Source organism: Anas acuta, chromosome 1 (genome assembly GCF_963932015.1).
Source record: "Anas acuta chromosome 1, bAnaAcu1.1, whole genome shotgun sequence".
Classification (NCBI taxonomy): Eukaryota; Metazoa; Chordata; class Aves; order Anseriformes; family Anatidae; genus Anas; species Anas acuta.
This window is the reverse complement of record NC_088979.1, coordinates 184245905-184271009: the sequence shown is the minus strand read 5'-3', so window position 1 is coordinate 184271009 and position 25105 is coordinate 184245905. Positions and strand designations below refer to the sequence as shown.

At 37.4% G+C, this 25105-nt stretch overlaps 1 protein-coding gene across 3 annotated transcripts in view; it reads right to left on the bottom strand.

Moving 5' to 3' along the window:
* Nucleotides 1-2674: 2674 nt before the first annotated feature.
* IL17REL (interleukin 17 receptor E like) overlaps nt 2675-25105 on the bottom strand; it is a 48548-nt gene continuing 26117 nt past the window's right edge. For 2 of the 3 annotated variants that reach the window (XM_068669673.1, XM_068669675.1), the window contains 14 exons: nt 23052-23161; nt 21419-21533; nt 19814-19858; nt 18844-18983; nt 18609-18680; nt 16678-16732; nt 14760-14923; nt 12340-12387; nt 11042-11099; nt 10494-10639; nt 7935-7994; nt 6792-6849; nt 4622-4676; nt 2675-3653 (listed from right to left, as the gene is read on the bottom strand). In XM_068669673.1, the coding sequence (XP_068525774.1) occupies nt 3626-3653; nt 4622-4676; nt 6792-6849; nt 7935-7994; nt 10494-10639; nt 11042-11099; nt 12340-12387; nt 14760-14923; nt 16678-16732; nt 18609-18680; nt 18844-18983; nt 19814-19858; nt 21419-21533; nt 23052-23161 (1154 nt within the window). In that variant the 3' untranslated portion in view covers nt 2675-3625. The remainder of the gene's footprint in view (nt 3654-4621; nt 4677-6791; nt 6850-7934; nt 7995-10493; nt 10640-11041; nt 11100-12339; nt 12388-14759; nt 14924-16677; nt 16733-18608; nt 18681-18843; nt 18984-19813; nt 19859-21418; nt 21534-23051; nt 23162-25105) is intronic. The other variant, XM_068669674.1, reaches the window with a different exon arrangement.

The following is a 25105-nucleotide window of genomic DNA, read 5'->3' as shown; positions in this document are numbered from 1 at the left end:
CAATGATAATCTGATATATGCCAATATCTTGGAAGAACTGGGACCTTGATGCTCTGTGATAATTGTAAGGATGTCCATATGAAATGGAAAGCAAGTAACTGTGAATTTTTTCAAAACAGGGTGATCCAGCTGGGCCCACAATCAGCAAGAAGGGAATTTCCTTTAATAAACATGGAGGCACTACAGGATTAGTCAAGTCTACAGGCACTCACATAGGAGATTTGGGGATTTGGCTATTGTTGCAGTATGTTGAGTTGTGCATTGGTCAATATTGCAAAACTATTGCATAGTTTGGGTGAGAAAAAGAAAACATTTCACATTTCAGTGTTCAGCTAAATGAAGTGAATGCTTTTAGGGCTGGAAAATATTCTCATACTTGATTCTTTCAGGATTGTCCTACCAATGTTGAAAATGTTTAGTGAAAAAGAAAAAATAACAAATAAAAATAAAAATGTATTTTTGCATCTGTAGCATCACAAGTATACTGGTGTCTGGTAGCTTAGTAATGCGGAAGTCTAACTTCTCTAGAAAAAGCAATATCAGAGTGCAACTCCTTCCAGGCCACTACATGTATAATGCAGTCCTGTTTGAAAGAGCTAGTTTCAGGTGGAGCCAGAATTTTGTAATCAGAAGAGATGATGTTTACCTGAAGCGGTGTATTAGAAACAGAATTCTTGAGGTTCACGTTGGGAGTCAATCAGAAGAGCTATCAGCAATTTTCTCACTATACAAATGCAAACAGGCAGATCTGAGCCAAAGTATGGAAATACAGCTAGGGATTACTTGCAAACATTGCTATAGGCAGGAATGTCAACGGTAAGCATTTAGGCTAAGCTGTCTAGGCTCCCTCAAAAACAAGTGTCTAAGTAGAATATACTAAGTTAAATAAACTTAGGAAGTAGCTATCACTGCAGTGGCCATCATGGGAGTCTGGACTACTACCTATCAGTGAACTGTTAACTTTCAGACATTTAAGTGCTATGTCTGCTACCTTCACCATTCAAGCTTTACTGTGAAGCAGCACCAAAGTGATCAGGACCAGGTCCCATTCTGTTTGGCATTACCATCACTGCAGCCAACAAGGGAAGATTTGACCATCTGATTTAGCATCTGTACAGCCAAAACAGGATCTTAAAATTGAAAGGATCCAGCAACCTCCAGTACAGATATTGTTACTTCAGGACCTTATATGAACTTGTCATCAGAGGTCGTATCTTGTCATGGATACACTTTGGTTTTCAGATCCTACCACAGCTGTACAAACTTGATTCATTTTCAGTCTGAGGACATAGACAAAAACATGGTGTTTTTACTTCAGCTGGGAAGCTGAGCTCCACCACAGCCACTCTCTCACTCCCTCTGCTCAAAGCGTAAGGGGGAGAAAATACAATGAAAAGGGAACAAAGGTTAAGATAAGGGCAGGGAGATCATTCAACAATTATAATCACAGGCAAAACAAATTCAGCATAGGGAGATTAATGCAATTTATTACCTATTACTAACAAGCTAGAGGACTGAGAAACTGAAAGCAAATTAAAAACACCTCCTCCTCCTAAGCTGTACAGGGGAATGGGGTGTGTGGTCACTGCTGCTTCTTCATGGTCACTCTCTGCCCCTCCTCCAGTGTGGGGTCCCTCCCATGGGATGCTGTCCTTCCTGAACTGACCCTATGGGGGCTTCCCACAGGCAGCAGCTGCCCCCAGACCCCTGCTCCCATGGGGGCTCCTCTCCATGGGCTGCAGCTCTGGCCCGGGGCTTGCTCCTGTGGGGGCTCTCCATGGGCTGCAGCCTCCTCCAGGCCACAGCCACCTGCTCCACTGGGGGCTCCTCCATGGACTGCAGCATGGAGATCTGCTTCATGTGGGACCCATGGGCTGCAGGGGGACGGCCTGCTCCACCAGGGGCCTCTCCACAGGCCACAGGAGAACTGCTGCTGCCTGCCTGGAGCACCTCCTGCCCTCCTCCTGCCTTGACCTGGGGGTCTGTCTGCAGGGCTGGTTCTCACTCGTCTCTCCCAGCTGCTGTTGCACAGCAGTTTTGTTTGTTTGTTTTTGGTTTTGCTTTTCTTAAATCTGCTCTCACAGAGAGCAGATCACTTATTGGCTCGACTTTGCCCAGCAGCGGGTCCCTTTTGGAGCAGGCTGGAACTGGCCCTTATCTGACATGGGGCAGCTTCTGGACTGTTCTCATAGAGGCCATCCCTGCAGTCCCCCACCCCCACTACCAAACCCTTGACACGTAAACCAACCCTTCCTACAGAAAATACTTTTCCACTGGATGAAAGTGAGGAGACTAATGTTACAATGATCTCTCTGTTTAATGTGTTGTTTCTGGCTGCAATTGGAAGGGTATTAAAGGAAAAGCAGATGTCTGACTAGATCGGTGCTTCTGTTTCACAGCCAAAGCAAGTAACCAAATGCTTTAGAAGTGATGCCTTCCCGCCTCTGCGTTTGGAACTGTGGCACTGAATGGAATAAGAATATATCTATGAGGTATGCACTGTGGACAATTAAGTTTTAGTATTTAAGTTTTAGAGCCAAGCACCATTTGGCCTCTTGAGGGCCACTCAAAAAACTTGTGCTTCAATGTAGCAGATACATCTCTTACACCATTTGTAAGTCTTCTGTAAATTGTTCCTTTTAAGTCTTGAAACAAAAAAACACATTCAGGTGGAAAATATTTTTTATTGATCAGCTTCTTCTTCCAGACCCTTGCTCCCCACCCATCTTCCTGATCCCACATGAGCAATTCCACGTGGTTTCAGGATTTGTTATTAATCATCTTTTAATTGACTTTATTTCCTTGTTACACAACAGGAAGTAAGTATGTTTGACAGGAGTATTCATTGAAATAAAGCCCAAATGTTTGATAATCAGTACAGTGTGTAATATTATTCTCAACTGTTAAGTATAAATACTGATATAATGGGAAAAAAAAATACTTCAATTACTTCCACCAAACTGTTTCCTTCTAGGTAGGCTGCATTTTCACTTGACAGTTTTAAATAGCTATCAAACTGAAGACATGTACCTCCTCAGACAAATGGGAAAGTCATCTCCCATTCAAATACAAATGCAAACACAGAAAGCAGTTAGATATATTTAAGGAATATGGTCTGTCATGGTGAGGTCATGGCATCAGAAAACAAAGGAAATTACAAAGAAAGACAATGTAACAAAGATGAGAAAACTTCCTCTATTCTTCATTTCCCAAAAACTTTTTGCTTATGGTTTAAAAAGGGAAGTTACAAATAAGAACATCTGAAATTCTTGTTCCATAGGTACATGAGGTACTGTGAAAGTATTTATTTATAGAATATGATATCAAAAACATCCATTTCAAAGGAAAATGTGAACCTGATTCTCTAACTACATGATCTAAGGGTTCTCTAACTACATGATCTAAGATGCGGTTTGTTTTGAAATACTGGGAAACGAGGAATCATAATCCAGCTTCTTTTGGACACATTAAAATAGGCATAACTTGCTAAATTCTTCACCCATTGGAATAATTCCACAGTAATTTGGGGAATTTATTAAGGTGAGAGATACCAGTTTGCAAGTTACACCAAAATACAACTTGATGTTGCAAAGCCACTACGGAAATTGAAAGTGTATTGTTAACTTCAATGCAAGGAATGCATACTCTTCATTCTGGGGGAGAAACAGAAGAGGTGAGATTTATTTTTTTTCAGTTTCTCAGAACTGTGGGAGATTTCATTGCATTTATACTGTTGCAGTTTACTGTTAACTTAACCATTTACCTATACCTTGAGGACTTGACTGTCACTATCCAAATCACTCAGTCATTTTGAACAAATGAACAAAAATTAGATGGTTCTTTCTGAATGGTATCTTCTGGCAAGGCAAAAGGCAAAGACTACCTCAAATCAAAGATGGTAGCATCTTTTCAACCACATGATTTGCATATGTTCTGCAGGACTGCATCTTTTTCTCATCTTCAAACAAAGGTTTTTCAGAGCATCTCTACTCTTTATGGAGCTCTAGGTTGCTCTTACTGTTCTAGTTTGCCTCTCAAAGGACTTTCTTGAAGGAAAAGTTTTTGAAAATCTCAGAGTCCTGCCAAGATTATACATACATTGACCGCATTAATTACCAATTTATTTTTTTTACTGCATAGGAAAAAAATGCCCTTGTTTTGAAAAGGGCTATGGGAATGAAAAGATGCAGTGGAACAGCTGAGCAGATGTATCCAATGAGTGAGAGCACAGAGGGGACTGTGATCTCCCTGCAAATGCTAGGGAAAAAGCAGGAAACAGGTGCTAATAATATGAAGGTCATGCTCAGCAAATCTGAGATTGTTCCAGGGTTCTTGAAGTTCATCGCTTTACAACCTTCTTATTGTCACTGGTTAATTGTCTCCTTTAGTCCTCAGTCTTTGGCAGCAAGGTTGCTACCCCTGATGCCAGACTGCATATAGAGAGATCAAGAGGACAAGAAGAGGGGACAGACAGGAACCTGATACTCCTGACAGTAAGTATAAAATTCACTTTGACATTGTTTCTGTTCTTTAGCAAGAGTAATGTTATGTTTTCAGGATTAACAACTCTGTCAACTACTAAGAGTTTTTAAACAATGCGTTAAAGAGAATGGCTGAATACCTGTGTGTCATGGCCTTTGCGGGGCTTCCATTACCATAAGTGTGTCCACGAAAACCTAAAGAAACAAGTTCAAATGTAAGCTGCCATTGTGTTTTCCTTATGGTTCATATATTTATTTTCACATTAACTTATTCAGGTTATTTTTTGCATTTAGAATATATATGTTTCTTCCTAAATGGGTGAACTAATGTCTCAGAATATTTGGCTGAATTAAACAGAATCCAGAAAAGTGGGCAGAAGAAAAAAAAAAATGGAAAGGAAAGCAAAGTTTTGCCTTTGGTTTTGAATAACAAAATGCATGTTAATGACACCACTGCTCTTTCAGGCATGCTGGTGCTGCATGGTACCTTTAACATAATGTAGTAATGCTGTCAATTTCTATTTCACAAAAAATGTATATAGTAAGTATTTTCACTATGCCATCATAAGATCATTTCTCATTTACTTTGACGTTTTGTGCAATTCAAATTGTTACAAATTATGGACAGATCCCATCTTTAATATTCCCTTTGTCCTTGTGTGGATTGTTTCTCGTAGCATCTTAGATTCAAAGACACCCTAGATGAAATAGTCTTTAAGAAACTTTCATCATCTCTTGATTTTGAAAAGCTAATGCTTGTGAATATTTTTGTTATGGAAAATAAACATTTGAGAATTCGAAACTCTTAGTAGTACACATGACAAAACAAGCAGTTTTGACTCTCAATGAGCTATTAAGAGCACAAGAATTACGTCAATGATATGGACCCACACAGTTAAGCGTCCCATCACTGACGCTGGCTTGCTCCACCTATCTCAGAGGGAAGTTTCAGTAATCCCCTCCTGATCAGATGGCAGAGATCGAATCATCCCCCTGCTAATGTGGATGGCATTATCCCAAAAATACGAATTTTGGCAGAAGCCATGAAGCACGTTGCATGTATCCTTCATACAAAAAAGCGATCACATATTACAGTTCTGATGTACTTGATATGCACAGTTTATCTTTTTTTTTTCTCACAATATCTCTTTTCACAGTATCTCCACAAATTCTTCATCAGAACAGAAACTAGGATGACAAATTCCACATTTTAATCAAATAACATCCAAAAAGTTCTTTACTCGATTTTCAGTGTTCCACCATTTTCATTTAATACACAGACCTTGTCTTTCATAATATAAAGCATCAGGGAATTCCCAGGCTGCCATCTCTGGAGCCTTCTGTTATTTTAGATGCTTTTGTCATATCCTTCACGCTTGTTAAAAGGAAACTATGAATAAGGAAAATGCATCCAGATTACATGAATCACATCACTCAGTATTTAATTGATTCACCTTGAGTGGGCTTGTTATGAGTTTGTAAGTACAGAAGAAAAGTGAACTAGTGGTATGCCAGTGCTTGCAGAGATATACAGTTAGACTACAAATTCAAGCCCCCTCCTTTTAAGTATCAGAAAATATGTCATAGGAATTGCTGTTTTTACAATGAACTGGGAGAGGCAGTGTTTGGTTGGGTGGGTTTGGGGAGTTTTTTTGGCAATGAGAAAAACAGTTTGAGCCTTCTCTCAGCTTGACTCCTTTTAGACTTTTTAATTCTAATCAATCTAATCCTCTGCTCATTGCTATAAACCCCAAAGGCTTTTACTCCAAATTCACTAGCTTTTGTAGTGACATACTGTTAGGATTTGGAGATTCAGAATCCTCTGGAATCGTGAGCATATCTGAGTGCACCTCAAATCATAGTAATATCCTCAGAGTGCTTCAGTGGAGGGAACTTCCACCATCCCATTTGCAGAGGTGGAGGATTAACAGTAGGGCTATGCTGCAATCACTACAGTGACAGAACTGTGTGCCTACTTGCCAAGGATTGTTCTTAACTAGTTAACTCATGTACCAACAGCAAGGTAAATATAGGTGTGGTATGCAGAACTTGGCACAGGCTGGAAAATTCAACCAAGAAGCAGAGAAAACACAGCCACACAAGTTGCCCGTGCAGTAGCTAATTAAAAACTACTTCAGGTATGAGTACATTGTCTATAAAGGAAGCTGAGCATATCTAGTTCACATGTAGACATTGACATACAGTCAGAGGAATCCTATCTCAGTTTCTCAATGAAAGCATGCTTCACCTGAGATGCTCTCTTCCATACAATCAAGACCTAATTTTTCTTTTGTTATCGTTAATACTTACCACAGTGGATATCACAGATCTGCAGTGGAACTGAATAATCTACATCTGTCCTCCAGCCCTTGTAAAAGAAAGAATTGAGTCTTATTCCACTTTCAGCAGTACTGTTACTAAATACTTCTGTTGACATAAGTAATAAAGCATTGCTTTATTAGTCTACTCAACAGATTGCACTTTTAATCTGTTTTTAAATAAATGCATATGGAGACTGTGGTCTAGTGAGACGCAATCACTTTTAGGTTTCCAGAGGATAAAGCTAATCAAACTTTTTTTTTTTTTTTTTTTTTTTTTTTGAGAATTATACTCCAACAATGTATTATTTACACAATAAACAATTTATACTGGAGAATATCAATTTTATCACCGAATCTGACTTTTCACCAGGGAAAGAAAAATAACTCTCCTTGCCAAGAAGGCTTTTGCCAATCTCACTTTCATCCTGTCCTTTTCTTCCTAACAGCAAAAAATGAAGCTGGCAAGGGCCCTCCAGGGCAGCTGCTGGAGCCTCATAGCTCTGGCTGCCAGTCACTCTTGTCTGGTGTCTGTTGAGAACATTAACTCCAGAGAGGAATAAACCTATCATCTTAACGATCATTTTCTATTAATGTTGTCTTAAAGTAGTTTAGCTACAGCGGTGTAGCATAAATGTCAGAAATTTGCTCTGCTGTGCTTTCAGGAGTGCTAATTCCAGCATACTTTGTACTTACTGTACTGTTAGCTAACTGCCTAACCTTTTCAGCTAATGTCAATTTTTGAAAGATTCATCTATGATTTGCTTGGATCTTTCAGCTAACTATTACAAAGGAACCTATAAAGACTGGATTAACAATTCCCTGTTGATATTCCTTTATCTGGCACTTACAAAGAGGAAAGATTGTGGAGAGCACCTTCTCTGTTAATTAATATCATCTCAACAAGAGGTGGTGGCAGCACATCAAGCCATAAATAATGCTCTTTGCCAATTCCATTTGCACAGTGATCAGATCTGGTTAGGAGGAGGAAGCTATGGGAGTTCCAGCTGTTTTTTGTTTGTTTGCTTGCTTGTTTTATTTGGGGGGGGGGGAGGGGGGGGGAACGTGGAGGGAAGGGGATTAATGATGACGTGTTTATTTTGTACATAGTACTTGGCAAAATCAAGACTCATACCTGAATGCAAATTGTTGATCCACACATTTCCTGTGACATAGTGATTGATACAGAATCACCCTAATGAGAAAGAAAGAAATAAGTTATTTTCCACACCTCAGAACAAAGAAAATGTACTTTTCTTTCCACCTCTCTGGCTCCTTTGCCAATAATAGTACATGTTCTACTATGCTGGAAAATTAATAAAGTATACATTCATTATGGAAGGTTACTTATTTTCAGAAATACCTCTAGCTCTCTATAACCATCAGCAGTTTGTGTCATTTTGCTAAATACAATTTGGACAGCACAGGAAGAGAGCTAATATTCCTGCATTTTGTGAAGTACATAATATTAAAACGGAGGAGTATTAAAAAAGGAAGTATTAAAACTCCCTGCCAAGCCTGCTGACACCATGTTAGCCACTGAACATCTTCACTTCTATCCCCTGGTGTATGTGAGTTGAAGGAATGACCCTTTCTTTGCAGTTCTTGTGGGTTTCCGATCATATTGTATGCCAAGAACAAGCTCAGCCTTAGGGTAAAATTGTCCTAAATGACAGTCCTGACACTTAACATTTGATTGTTTATGGTTTGTCCTCAAAACAGTGTTAGTTTGTCCACTAATAGCTTTGCATCCTACACTGTTTTCTTTAGTGTGGCAAACTCCTAAAATAATTTGGGGTAAATTAGGTGAATGTGTTCTTACTCAAGCACAACTGAACAGGGATTACTAGAAGGAACATCGGTTTCTGGGAACACAAAGCTAAATCATGATGAAAATTTTGTGTGTATTGCTCACAGTGGTAAGACAGGAACTGTACATAATTTACATTGGTTCCCATAGTGTCAGAGTAGCAGAGGAAATCACAGCTTTGTACCAGAGGGAAGGAAAAAGCATTTCTAAATACAGCAGTGCCCTTCATGAAAGACACGGTATAACAGCTGGCTCTGACTTATCAGCGCTCTACCATAACCTTTCTTACTTTGCAATTCACACAGGGAACCTTTAAAACTGAAAGTCTACATTCCACAGATTTTATTTGAAATAAGCCATCTGAAATGAAGTGCCACTGCTAAGTGTTCACTGAACATAGTCTTTGACAACTCTGGTACTGTAAATATCTCCATTTCTGCCAGTAATACAGCACTTCCCCAGATATCTTGCCCTATTAGAACAGACTCTTGATAGTTCCACCTGTGCTCTCAGCTCTGAAATCTCTTGACAGTGCAGTTACCACTTCAGCACATCCTCAGCTTGTGCAACAAAACTCAGAGTTGGAAATCTCTGCTTTTAACAGCTGGTCTGTTACACTTGGAACCAGAGATGTAATAAAAACCAAAACAGATTTATTAGAAAATAAATTCAGTGTCCACCCCTTTGAGTTTAAGAAGTTGCCTGCTTCATAGTTACCTGCTTGTCAACTACCCCTTGGTATGTGCATCCTGCACACTGAAAGGATCAGAGGTACTTCAAAAATCAGTTGCAGCTTATACATGCAGACAGTGACAAACTACAGCTAGAATATATCCTAAAGAGGACAGGTGTAGGAACTACAGCATGCTTGTGTCTTCTACAATGCAGCCCCATGACGAGAATTCAATGGACACAACCAGGAATAACAGTAAAAATCATAAGATCCAGATTTCTCAACTTTCTCAAAATCTGTCATGCAACATCTCGTACGCTTGGTAGGCAGGGCAATGGCAAGAGCACACCTTTGGGGGTGGACATAAGACTACTGAGAAGCTGGCAGTTGAAACAGCAGGGTGCCTACAGCTCCTACAAACTATTTTGCTAATATTCTCCTAATAGAAAAATAATGCTATGAGCACTCTTCTGCTCTTTGACCCCGCCTTCCAGATGTACCTCCCAATAGATCACAGGTCAGGCCAACAAGGTAACTGGTATGCAGGCCTGAAGGGCAAGGGCAAGCCACAGTGCTGCACTGAAAACATATGGGATACATGCTTAGCTGCAGGAGAGGAATGAGGCTCCCATTTCATGACAAGCTGCTGCCTGAAATAGCAGTCTCACCCTTCAACAATCTTCTCCTCTCTTCCTTCCTTTTGCTGGAAGAAGCAGTTGTGTATTCACACAGTCAGATGGCTCGTAAAGTTAATTTGGCTGACTACTCAGCTTTTTCTGTATTGAGATTTTTTTGGCAGCCATGAGATTTAGAGTGGCTCAAGATCATTGTGGAAGTATGCCTCAAGTCTTCCATTTCATGAGTGAGATTTGAGATCAGTTGTATCAGTGACCAATATATGAAAAGCTAATAGCTCTTATATACATAATACAAAGAGAGCACTACCAAAACGATGTTAAAAGAATAAGAAGGTTCCACTCAATAGTCACTTTCTTTGATGCGACCTATTTGACTTCAGCATCCTTATTTATATTTTGCACAGAGTGAGGTCAGAATTAGAACTACGTGCTTTAAATGTTCTGGTAATTGTTCCAATAAGTACATGCATGTGTTTATCAATGATTTCAAGCTGCAGAGCAATAAATGGAATAATAAACAAACACAGATTTCATAAAAAGTATCCCAGTCTTGAAGAAATAATATATACAAACCGCAGAGACTGAATGGTGCATCCCAAGTGAGTCACATGAGGCCAGCTGCGTCTTGTTACACACAAGCACTGAGAAGTGTGCCTTGGTTTGGGACGTGAAGAAAACTTGTATCTGATCAGCAACTGCAGCAGTTCTCATTTTCCAAGCTGATATTAGGGGGGGAAATACTTATTTTTAGATGTACAGGGACCATATTTTATATTTCAAATTGGTGTATTTAAAACAAAACCTTTTTAATTAGTTGAGTAACTAATGAGAAAGTAACTATTCTCATTACTTTTCTCATTACTTTTTCATTATTTCTTTATGAAATAATTTTATTATTTCATATATTCTCTTATTACTTCTTCACACTGATAAACACTTAACCTACTGGGAAGTATATACATACAAGTAACAAGCAGTCAAATCTCTTTGCTATAATTTATAAGCTACAATGATGTGAATACATTTCTAAAGTGAAAGGTTACTTACTGGAGAAGGCGAGTGAGAGATTTATTATTTTATTTTTTTTTAATTTAATAATATGTAGTAAAAAATGTGTTTACCTGGAAATTCTCCGTGTGCGAATGGACATTTAACCCAAGAGCCTTGCTTGGTTGTAAACTGAAACCAGAGAAATTGGTTAGGTAAACTGATTTTTAAATTTCAGTCTGTAGCTACAGATTCAAGTAAAGATAATCAATGCATTCCAGAAAGGTGCAGAAAAAGAATTCACAGCTTTCCTGCTTTATAGTATCTTCCAATACTTGATTTAAATTAGGTCCACAATTCTTAAGACATTTACACACACACTAAATTTTACAGAAACATGTAGTTCCATTGACTTAAAAGTAGCCTAAAAGAAAATAATAATATGCCTATATTAATCTTACGTAGCACTTTTTCTCACCTGGAATAATAAACAGTACTCCATCAAATGTAGTGTATCGATCATTTTTATTATTGAGTATTCAATATGGGCAATATTTCACATTAAGCTTAATGCAAGCTTCAGAGTTTGCATATACGACCTTTTTTTAAGTGGTGAAAATGGAGGGCACAATCTGACCCATGTCCTATCATTGCTGCTGCACTTCCAAAGAACCTCCTTGTACTGGGTCTGCAGGGATGGAGTCACCTTTCCCTGCAGCAGCCCACACAGTGCTGTGCTGTGCACCTGTAGCTAGAACAGCCCTGGTATCACTCGTGTTGTGTCTATTGCTGAGCAGTGCTGGCAACATCAGGACTCCCTCCAAACGCCTGATCCAGCAGGCTGAGGGTGGGCAAGAGGTCGGGAAAGGACATAACCAGGGCAGCTGACCTAAACCAACCAAAGGGATGTTCCATGCCAGATGGTGTCACACTCAGCAGTAAAAGGAAGGAAGGGGGAAAGAGAAGGACGTCTCTCATTATGAAGACGTCTGTCCTCCCAAACAACCACTGTATCAAGGCACTGCTTCCCAGGATGTGGCCAAACACTGATGGGAAATAGAAAATAATGTTTTTTTTCTATCTGTATACTTCTGTGCAGCCTTATCTTGTTTTCTTCCTCTTCCTTTTCCCTTTAATTAAATTATCTTAACCTCAAACTATGAGCTTTTTTTCTCTTGCCAACACACTTTTTTCTCCCCATCTGCTTCTGAGGAGTGGGAATAAGAGAGTGGTTGTGGTGGAGTTCTGCTGCTCAGCTGGGTAAAACCACGACACTGTTATTAATTTAATCTTTCACATTTCTTTCATTCTTACTTCCTAGTCATCAGAGCTATAAAACAAAACATTAATCCTAAAGAATATTAGCAATTCATTTTTTAAAGCTGACAGACAGAGGACAGGAAAGATATCTTGTACAATTAAATCACTGTACCTTCATGCAAAGCCTCGGGTGAGTGTCCACACGAGAATATTTAACCTGCTTGAAAAGACAGCACTTGTCATTAGCTAGTTTCATTGGCTAGTTTCAGAAAATTAATTACTCCAAATTTTATTGGTTTTATTACTGAGAAAGGAACTGGTTTATTTGCTTTATAAACATCTTAGTAAGTTACTCACATAAAATAGTAAGAAAATTGGGTTACTGAGTATCTTCTTTTTATCTGTAATGTAGCATTTTTATAGTCAGCCTGACCCTTTAGAGTTTAATTAATTGATTTTGTGGTGACTCGTACAAAATTCTGGTTACACAGTTGTCTCCTTCCAGTCCCTTTTTTACCACTGATCAACAGCACTGCAGACCATTTAAACATATACTCAAAATTGTTGTTGAATTAAGACTTCCACCTTCAGTTTAGAAAATTCTCAATTTTCAGTATCCCTATTCAAGAAAAAACTTAAACATAGACTGAACTTTAGAAACCTAAAAAAAAAAAAGTCACATTCTTGATTAACAATTGTTTACTTCCCCAAAGGCTTCTCCATAAAAAGCCTTTTCTCATATAAGCCATTAGTACCTATGTAAGTGATGTTACTATAAAAACACCATTGCTCAAGTGACTGAGCACAATGGATCCAACACACAAAACATAGTATCATGACCAAAGTAACACCTCTTTCATGTAGCTTTTTGGGGGACAACACAATGGATGTACTTAGGCTTATCTACAGTAGGTTCACAGAAGATATTTCCATGATAATCCATTCAGAAGTGGAGACAGAATTGCCATTGATAGAGAAAGCCCCACCCTCATTAGAGAGAAGAGTTACATAGCATTTGGGCCTAAAAGTGCATAGTTTTAGAGTGTGCGGCATTGTGTGGATTTACTGGGAAGCTGGTACTATTTGAGGAATCTCTGCAATTGTCTCCAGCACAGTATACAAATGTTCTTCAAGGTTTATAGTATAAGAAATGGACTAAATTTAATGTGTGATTCTGTAATACCAAACTTTTTGCAATGGAATAGAAAAATTCATCCTCTCCAATAATATTTGTTCAGCCATTAAAAGCAATAAGTACAGGAAAACACTCATTGTCTGTAATAAACCAACTTTGCACTGTGTTCTGAGTAATAGACATGACCATTACCAGCCAAATCTCATTATATGCTTCTTGCTTCTTTATTTTTCCTTTTTTTTTTTTTTTTTTTTACTGCAATGAATGAGCTGTGCTTGTTGTCAGCAGATGATGAATCCCATAGGGACCATTCACATGTGTAAAATTAAATATATTTGTTTTTGCAAGATCAAAGCTTTGTTGAAACACATAATATTGTGAATCTGAACAATCACTGAACACTTGGCCAATCAAAACACTTTCCTAATCAAAAAAGCATTCAAAAGTTTTGAGTCAACTCCCCCAGATCATTTCACCAGAATAAGACTCATAAAGTTTCAAAAATTAAGAATTTGTATTTGATTGGTTTTCTTTTTGAATTGTTACATAAAGTTTACTAGCTCTTCACAATCAAGAAAGCCTGAAACTTACTTTTCAGGATGAAAGCAGGAATTCTAACCATCCTCATAAATCCAATACATTCAGTATTGTGAGATTTATGGCTGAAGTACATAGCAGTTCAAGATAATTGCATTTAAATTCCTCTTCAACTTTAGAATATAAATGCTGGAGGAACTGAGCAATGCCCACAATTGCAAGACATTGAACCCAGGCTGAGGCAGTCACTTCAAAGAGATCTTAATAGAGTATAAAACTACCATGACCTATCAAGGTACCATTACCTCTCCAGTAAGACCTAAGGAGATTTAGATTCATCTCAATTATATTTTAGATGTCTAAATGTTAAATATCCAATCCAATCACAATAGACCCTTGTCATTTGTGAAGAGATACGTGAAATGAGAAACTCAGTGAAGAGAAATGGGTACCTTCAGAGATGTATCCCTCTGGACTTTTTTATATACCCATCATCAGACGAGAAGAGTTGTCCTTTGAGTATGTCTGCTTCATTTGCTTACTTTAAAGGGAATCTGAGATGAATAGTTCAGACTTGAACACCTATCTTTTAGACAGCAAGGTCAGGGAAGATGAATCATGTCTTTACTATAAATGAAAAGCAGACCCTATTGACCCCAAAGAATTTAGTAAACATTACTAGCTTTACAGTCATCTCCACATTTTATTTGTTAGTAGTGAGTCAGCCATTATTGAGCTTTCTGAATATATTATGTGGTTAGAGTACAAGAAGAGACTGTGGTTATAAATAGTTTTAAGTATCAAAGAAGAAGAGAGGAATTTGCAACTGCTCTTATTCCAAAGTCTAGCTGTTCATGTTATGCATTGATTTGGTCATGGCCTTCACTCGCAGTGGTTGAATATATCTGCATAGCTCTTACCTTCTCAGGAAAATGTTTGGAAGAGTTTTGTATGTCTTCACAGTGGTCATTAGACTTTGTTAATCTGCATAGGTTAACCGTGACAAGCACAGGACAAGCTGGTTCCCAAGCTAGGGTTTGTGTTGCTGGATTATAAACAATATTATCCCATAGCACCTTTGTATCTGTGAGAAAAAGTAGAAACATTGTTCAAAATGTCTAAAAATGAATAAAAACCTTTCCTAAAATTGGTACCTATGTATGTGCTTAAAACTAAAACAATTGCAATTCTGTTCCCTTGTCATTTACACCAATCAGGAGTGTTTCATGCTGTGACAGTGTAAAACAGTAATTCATCCCACTGAAGTGTTGGCATTTACTGTACAGATCATCTCATCAACCTGAGAGCTTAGCCTGATCAGTCTCCTACTATGATGACAGATAGGCATGACCAGGGAATGATGCTTTAGATCTTAAGTAGGTCACATAACCTCCTGGAATTGCATTCCTTGACTATCAATCATAGAAAGAGTGTAATGCAAGTACATTTCTAGCCAAAGACCTTCAGTATATGGTAGATTCAAATGAATTCGTACGCTAATGATTGGAGGTCCTGGCACTGGAGGCTCAGGCTCCATGAGTGTTCTGAAGAACTTACATGCACATAACGCAATGAATATGTAACCTATAGACAGAGCATGAGTGTTCCTGTAAGTGCTCTCTATTGCATAAATAGAGTCCTTTCCCTTTTTATTTAGTCAAACTGCACTCCATTGCTGCAAAGGGATGGTACTGTCACAGTCACTACATTCTGCCACAACAAAATTAGCCAACAGTGAAGCCTGGTTAACCCAGGAGAAGAAACCTGAAGAGGAAATTGCTTCCATTCTAACACAAATGTATTGGTCCTGCAAGAACATGAAAGCATTGCAGTGGATATCTATGCATTTTAATGGAGTTTGGAGGTACTGCTGGAGGTTGATGTTTGTAATTGTTCTCATAGGTTGTTTTGTTGTGTTTTTTTGTTTGTGTTTTTTTTTTTTTTTTAATCAAATACTAAAATCCCTTACTAGTCTTCTCAGCATCATCTGGACCAAAAATATACTTGTACTTATGCTGAACTAAACAAAATAAAACTATTTGTCAGGATGTACTTTTTCTATCTCCTTGGTAGAACTTCTGGTAAAGACCTATACAATATGAGAATTTCATTTTCAGCTGTCATCTCATACCAAAATCTGACTTTGTTGGAACAATTTATGCAAATAGTTTCCCATTACGTATAGGAAGTTCCATATGCAGTTAACTGTCATCTTTCTCAATTCCCATTAACTTCCCTTTCTGAATTCCCAATAATCTTCTATTATTACTGGTTTCCTGTTTGACAACAAAATGTGTTTAAAAACTTGTTTTCACCTTCATTCATTTCTTGTTCTTGCTCGTAATGAGCTAGCTTGAGATATCTGTTATAATAAATAAGTAGGAACACTGATTTTATTGCCTGGTTATCTACTCTCCTATGTGTTATAACTGACACTAGAGAATAAATTTTTAAAAATGCTCCTCTTGACGGAGGGGGTTGGGGGGGGGGGAGGGGAAAGAGTGACTTTTTCTTCATCTCTCCAGTCTCTCCTTCAAGATAGGTGTCAGGAACCTTCTTCAAATCTTTCTTCAAAGCCCTCTCCTCACGTCAACATTCCTTGCATGTGACTTCAGAAAATGTGGGAAATGACTAGAAAGTTACTTGGTGTTTATATTGGCAGAAATTTTATGAACTATTTGTTCTGAAAGTTATTTCATCTACCCACAATATAACAATGTGATGATTTCCTTGCAGTTTTGCAATGCTTGGTTTTCACCTTAGATGAATTTCAAATTGTGACATATTACTGGAACTGCTGAAAAACAGTCAGATAAAGAGTAATCACAAAATACTTGCCATTTTCAAAGGGACAAAGTTGTATCCTCCTTGCATCTGGAACTGCCAGCCAACCCTATAACCCAAAAAGTTTCCGTTAACTAGAGATTTTCAGGAACACGAGTTTTTAACATTTCAGAAAGAATGCGACAGAACAAACATCCCATCAAAGACACATATGCTATGTTTATTAGTTTGGGGAAGCATTTTTTTAAAGTATATTTTGCACTAGATATCTGTTTTATTGTTCATCATTATGGGGTTCATTATGGAGCTCATAAACTAAGGTGATTTCTTCTACCCCTATATTCCTTCTAAGTCATATATTTTAGTCCAATTTCATTTAGGAAGTCTTACAGTTTGATTTTCATTGTTTCTTACACTGTCATTATATTCTAGGGGTAACCAAAAACATTAGAGAATCATAATACAAGATCTCATGGTTTTTGTTATGGTTAAGAATGTATCCTTAAAATCTGAGGACTAATACTTAACCCAATCCTGCAAGTATCTAATGCATGTCTGCTACTATAACCTAATTATTTAGATTCATGTGCAAATATTTTTATTACTCACAGTCCCCATCTGTTCTTTCAGCAGTCATATTATGGGATTTTCTATATATATGATAGGAGAAATAATATCTTTCTAGTGATTTCCTACCTTTCAGAGTGAAATAAAACAAAACAAAAAAATACACTAGGTTTGGAAGAGACCTCCTGGTTCAACTTGCATATTTCGTATATCAAAGTATGCGAGATTAGATGCCTAAAATATATACATCTGAATGTGGATTAAATGCCTAAATTCCTATTACAGTGGCCATATGAAGATGTAGACAATGCAGCCAGTGGAGTCTACAGTGCTATCCAGCTCATCTCAATAAGCAAATACTCTTGGTTCACTGAGTAACTTTATAGGCTCTGCTGTTTGCATTAGCCAGATTACCATTGACTAAAGAGCTTGGACATCTAATACAAATGTAGATATCTACATCTGGACATCAAAAATGGACATCGTTCCATTTTTGCTAATCATTATTGAATACAGATGCAAGATTTGCCTACATTATTCCATAGAAAGCCTTACCTTTACTTTTGTGTTAGCTTAGAATAATCTAGCCCAGTAGACCTTTGTTCAAATTTGCATCATGTAAGCATGTTCATTTAATCATCATATGATGAACTATTACATCTAGATTTTTTTCCTCCACGGTTAGTTCTAAATTAGGACTCACAATTGACAAGTTGTTTTATCAGACCACATACATGAACATGCACTTCATACTTCATCTTCCTTCAGTTATTTCACATATGAAGATATCCAGTCTCTTGATTCTCTTCAATTTCGATTACACCACTCAGCTGTATTTTCAGCAAATCTCATTAACACATTCCCACCTTCTGTGCCCATGTGATCACCCAAAACATTTATATAAGACCTAAGTGTCTTATATAGACCTAAGTGTCTTATATAGACCTTATATAGACATACCTAAGATCCTTAAATAACCTTTCTACTAGCACTGCCCCATTCAACAGAAGTAGTTTAATTAGCCCTCCATGGAGGTGTTATCTACCATACAAATCTTGTAAGCCCCAGCTTCCTCAGTTCATCTTTTAGTTTAACATGTTTCTACATCAAATTCAGATAAAATTTGCTGTCTTTCCATTACTTATAAAAAATCAGTCAAATTAGCCTTACACAATACTTTCCATAAATTAATGTAAATTGTATTCATTTTTCTCCATGTATTCATTTTATCTCCATGTTGTAATTAATGTTTTCTGAAAAAACTCCTCTGCATTTACATAACTATAAGGTCAGATGAACCTTAGTCAAAAACATAGCTCTAGAGCCTTTTCCTACAGATTTTTCCTTTTTTTAGCACAAATACCAGATAAAATTTCTTTAATTAGAAACACAAGTACATATAAAATCCAGACTGTTACCTCAATGCAAAGACAAGGAAGTAGCTGAGAATATTTCAGAGAAACTGATTTTAAAGTGTCCTTCCCTTTTATCTGAAATGAAAAAGATGGTCATGAATCCAGTACAGTAAATAACATTCAATAAAGTTAAGTAAATACATAGGAGGTTATTTCTTATACGTATGATCTCAGTGAACATTACTACATACAATTCTCACACCAGTTCAAGAAAGGAATGCTTCAAGCTTTAACTCACCACAGCAAATTGTCCCACATCTTCACAAGTAAACCATTTGTGACACAAACGAACATAATAATCTTGATCTCGAAGAAAGTTGGATACATTCACTGATATGATTTTCCTTGCCCTTTCTACATTATAATCTAACTTTCCAGCTGAAAAATAGAAGTCAAAGGTAGAATTATTACACCTGCTTCTGTATTGCTTTATATATTTCTGACTTCATTATTTCTTTATAAAAGATACGGAATGAATCTTGTAACTTGATAGAGATGAAACTCAACATTTAAAGATTCTTACCTAGGATATTTGAATTCATTCTTTTTGTATACTGCTATTCCTAGAGGTCAGCTTATTTTATAACATATAATAATTTTCAAGATAAAAACTTTCAATATTACTAATTTTAAATTAACATTGTCAATATTGAGAAGCCAGGACATTTACTGATTGTACTTCAGCTTCAGTGTAAGAAATATTATGTAGTTCATATACAAATAATTGAAACAGACACACTAATACTACTTCAAAAGCTGATTATCCTAAGGCTGAAATCTTGTTTCTTCGAAAATATGTGCAATTATGTCAGATAAATACAATTTCTTTTTAGTATCTTTTAATTATTATTATTCACAAGTACCCCAAAATTAGGATACCATTTTTGCAAATTAATCTGATTATGAAATCTGTCTATAGACAAAATATGAAACTAGTAATACAAAGTGCATGATAAGGACACAAACTTATTTTCAAAACCTTAAGTATTAAATAGATTGTAAATATTTTTATCTGCTATCTAGCATTTCCAAGTCTATACAGAGAAACGCCAAACATTTCCAGGACTTTAACTATCCAATATATAAGTAGCAATAGATGTAAATTGTCTTTTTTTTTTTTTTTCTGCTTATTCAGCTATGAAAACATATCATTGTATAGGTCACCAGAAATATCTCACTGCTTCCAGTTGTATAAAAGATCAGCTCACCCAAACAAGCTGGAATATATTTTCCCACGTCACTGTTTTTGCAATCTGTAAAATAGAAGCCAGAAGTTTCTTCAGTGTTGCTTTATTGATACAGATGTGTAACTAAGGCTGCCAAATTATCCAATAGCTTACCAACAGTAAGCCTATCTATCTCATATATCCCTTTTTAAAGACTGATTTACATCAATTTCCAGACAAATGGTGTAGAGGCAGAGGGGCAGTGCAAAAGTACCTTTACTACACACACTGATTACACCTTAACTAGCATTAAGGAGCTATTTCACTAGTGTGGGGTTTCTACTGTAAAATTTCATCAGCAGTTTAATGTGGCAAACTAGGATACAATAATGCACTTCTTTACCCAGTACCTAATAATAATATAAGTAATAACAATTTCAGTTATTCTTTCCTTGAAAGTCACTCCAATTGTTTACCAGACTCATTCCTCTGCTATAAACAACTGTGTATTTTTATTATTCTGATTCTCTTCCAGGCTTGCAAAGAATTACTGTATTTAGTTCCTAGGGAGCTTGCCAGAAGTAGAGGCTAGCCAACATTTTCTGAACTAGTATCTAATATTTGTATATCTGAAATTTAAATCTTTATTTTAAAAAACTAAATGAGTTCATAAGTGCTCTTAACTTAGACCAGTATTTTTTTTTCATTTCCCCACATTGCCATTTCCCTGAGGAAATATTTTCCTGTGTTTTCATTTGCTTGTTCCTCCTTGTAAAGTGGCTTAAAACTAGGCTTTATAAAGCCTTATTTTTCTCCTCTTCATTCACAAAGTACATATCTACTTCAGTAGTGAATTATGGGGTTTTCAAGAAAATGGAAGGATTTCTTGAGCAGCCATAACATGCCTGATACCTTGTGTGAGGGATGATCCTGTACCAAGGGCCATGAGCAAGAGCAGCCCATCTACTGTGGTGATGGGAAGGAAGGACAATTATGGGCAGTGGATTGAGCAAGGGGTCTGGCTTCATTTTTTGCACCACCACTTTCCTGCACCAGCCACACTGGTTGGACCACAGTGCCAAATCAACTTTTATATGGTAGGCATTGTGTGCCAAAAAGAAAAAAAAAAAAAAAGGGGACCAATGCTATCTTGTCTTACCCACTTACATTAAAACAGGTGATAGAACAGCTAGCTAATAAACACTTTCTTATTAAGCTTTCCTCAATCTCTGAAATGATCTGGGGCCTAACAAAAGACAGACTATGTGCAAAGATAATGCAAGGCTGAACCTGCAGGCAGAGAAAGACCATTCTTCAGTCACAAGTCAGTCACAAGGTAGCAAAACTGGTACAAATGCATAGAGTAGTAACATATATTTTGAGATATGAACTCTAGTCTCTTTTTTTTTTTATAGCAAGTCAGACATCTACATGCACTAAATAAATTATGAAAATAAAGAATAAAATTGATGCCGGCATACATACTGTAGTACCGTTTAGATCAGCCTATCCCAGAAAGTGGGTTGGCTTTGCATTTGGGTTTGGGCTGGGTTTTTTATTTGTTTGGTTGGTTGTTTTTGTTTTACCTTTTTTTTTCCTTTGAAAAAATGTTTCTTGAAAAAAATCTGTTTAAAGATGGTTTCCTACCTTCAACATAGTATTCCTGACTCATCTTGACATCACAGTAATTTGGTACTGTTTTCATGGTCACATAGATGTGCTGTGCTACATTGACTTCAAAGCAATTGAATTGTACCTGCACCTGTTTAAAACATTTATAAAGCCAGGTTTGTGTGTGAACTCCAGAGTACATGAAAAGCAATAGTTATTAGAATTAAGCAAGCAATATTCTTCATTTAAATTGATTTATATTTACAAGGAGCACTAAACATCCTCAGATATTGTAGCATTAAGAATGTAAAACAAGCAGATGACATTAAAGGATTTCAAAAAGAATCATTGTTTCTAGTCTTCTTCACTTCCAGAAATCCAAATATCTACAAACAAATATCAAATAAACCTAAAAGAAATGCAGGTGTCCAATGTTCAATTAACTTCAAAAGGATTAAAGGTCTTTTGTACTACCAGATGTCCTAGTTTTGCAAGCATATTACAAGCACAAACAGTTGCAGAACAGAAAAAAGAAAAAACAAAACAAAACAAAAAAAAAAAAAAAAAAGCTGTTTAAACATTTAACAGCAACTTCAGCAAATTTATTAATTCCATTTATTAATTCCAGTACATTTCTGATACAGAAATTATTTTAGGAGGCATAAGTTGAGGTCCAATTATAGTAGGTCATTCCCTCACAGATAGTGGTAACTACTATATTCCCTAACAACCCTTCACTTTCACCTGGATATACTCCTATTTGGTACAAATGCCTGTAGAGAGTAACATTAAGTCACATTTATATTCATTCAACTGAAACTAAGAAAATATTACTACATATGTTTGTTGAGCCATGCCTATAAAACTTACCTTACTCTGAAAGCTACTAATTGTTCATTGTCAGCCCTGCACTGTCTATGAGGACTTTTGATCATCAAGTGATACAGAGTGTAAAATGCAACTGGAGTTTGGGAGAACTTTGTTTCACACATGCAATCAATATAACGTTACAGATCACATGAAGTAACACATTTTGTATGGGATTAATAACAGTTATCCACCCCTTATTGAAAACAAAAATTATTCAATTTTAAAGAGTGGGTCAAGCATGGCTTTTTTTTTTTTTCTTTTTCAGTTGCAAATTTTAACTTAGACTTCTGCGTTTAGTTTAGCACAAAATTGTACTCTGGTTTTGCAATTATTATCATGAGTTTAGGATAGATGAGCACAAGTGCTTAGGCACTTGGCTGTCTTCTAGATGTGTAAAGTCTATTGACATGGTTGGACTGAACTAAATCTGTATGCACTTAATGGTCCCTGTGGAATTGTGCTTCTTAGCAATTGGAGGTATAAAGCTTCCCCATAATTTGGTGATCACAAAAAGAAAGCTAACAAAATTGATTTGAGAAGTAGGCTTTGCAGAAACAGCTTCTCTTGATAAAAGGAAAGTGGAAGAAGTGTGAAAATGTTAGAAAATCAAATGTCTGGTTACAAAAGGACATTTTGTCATGGAGTGACAGTCATGGATTTGACAGTGCTGAAGAATATATTTCATTGCAGTTTTCCACGAAGTCAATCAGAGAATAAAGAGAAATACATATTTTTTTTCCAAAGGCTCATAAACATTTACATGAAAAACAACCCATCCCCCAAAAAAACAGAAGTCTACCTTCTTCCCATTAAGCATCTTGCTTTTTTTCCTGGCAAATCTCACATTTGTGCACTGAGATTGCTGTGTGTCCAGTGAAAGAGAACATATTTCCAGCCCACGAATATTTTCTGAAATGAGTTAAGAATAGATTTCAAATATGTAATTTGAGCAACTTTAACAAAAACAAAACAACAAAAAAATAAAGTGTATCAAACTTTCCAAGTGAAAAGCTCATGTATTTTAACTCTGTAAAAAAGAGGGACATATATAACACACAAATGAAGGTGGGAGCAAGGATTAAAGATTACTATAAATTAAAGCTTTAATTATGCAAAATCTTATGCAAATGATTAAGCATGAATCACACCAGGAAATATCTAAATGGTAACGCACTAAGCACATGAATGGCAGGATGTTAGTAAAAATAAACTATGCCAAAACATTTCAGTGCTTTTATTTTATTTTGATGCAGAATTATAGAATCATAGAATGACTTGGGTTGGACAAGACCTTAAAGACCATCAAATTTCAACCCCCCTGCCATGGGCAGGGGCAGCTCCCACCAGGTCAGGTTGTTCAAAGCCCCATCCAGCCTGGCCCTGAACATTTCCAGGGATGAGGCATCCACAGCTTCTCTGGGCAGCCTGTGCCAGTGCCTCATCACCATCATGGTAAAGAATTTCTTCCAAATAGCTAATCTAAACCCTCCCTGTTTTAATCACAGAATCACAGAATTTCTAGGTTGGAAGAGACCTCAAGATCATCGAGTCCAACCTCTAACCTAACACGAACAGTCCCCACTAAACCATATCCCTAAGCTCTACATCTAAACGTCTTTTAAAGACTTCCAGGGATGGTGACTCCACCACCTCCCTGGGCAGCCTGTTCCAGTGCCTAACAACCCTTTCAGTAAAGAAGTTCTTCCTAACATCTAACCTAAAACTCCCCTGGCGAGTTTTTCAGTTTAAAGCCATTATCCCTTGTCCTATTACTGCACTCCCTGACAAAGATTCCCTCTCCAGCTTTTCTGTAGGCCCCCTTTAGGTACCAGAAGAACACTATAAGGTGTCCTCAGCGGTTTTTCTTCTCCAGGCTGAACAACCCTAACTACCTCAGTCTGTCTTCACAGGAGAGCTGCGCCAGCCTTTGACCATCTTTGTGGCACTTCTCTCGATTCAGTCTAATATGTCCATGTCCTTATATTGGGGGTCCCAGAGCAGAAGGCAGTACTCAGAATGCAGTCTCATGAGAGCAGAGTAGAGGGGGAGAATCACCTCATTCAAGCTGCTGGCCACGCTTCTTTTGATTCAGCCCAAGATATGGATGGTTTTATGGGCTGCAAGCACACGTTTCTGGCTCATGTTGAGATTTCCATCAACCAAAACTTCCAGGTCCTTCTCCTCAGGGCTTCTCTCAATACATTTTCCACCAACCTGTGCTTGTGCTTGGGATTGTCCCAACCCAGACCAGTGTAAGACCTTGCACTTGGCCTTGTTGCGCTTCATGAGATTTGCACAGGCCCACCTCTCACGCCTGTCATGGTCCCTCTGGATGACATCCCTTCTTTCCAGCACTATCAACCACAGCACACAGCTTGATGTCATTGGAAAAGTTGCTGAGGATCCTACTGTCCACGTCACTAACAAAGATGTTAAAGAGCAACAGTCCCAATACTGACCCCCAAGGAATACCACTCATTACTGATCTCCACCTGGACACTGACCCGTTCACCACAACTCTTTGACTGCAACCATCCAGACAATTCCTTACCCACTAAGGTCCATCCACCAAATCCACAACTCTCCAATTTAGAGACAAGGATATCACAGGGGACAGTGCAAAATGCTTTGCACAAGTCCAGGCAGACAGTATCATTTGCTCTTCCCCTATCACCAATGCTGTAACCCCATCATAGAAGGCTACCAGATTTTTGGGGCATGATCTACCTTTAGTGAAGCCATGTTGGCTGTCACCAGTCACCTTCTTATTTTCCACGTGCCTTAGCATAGTTTCCAGGAGGATCTTCTGTATGATCTTGCTGGGCACAGAGGTGAGACTGATTGTCCTCTAGA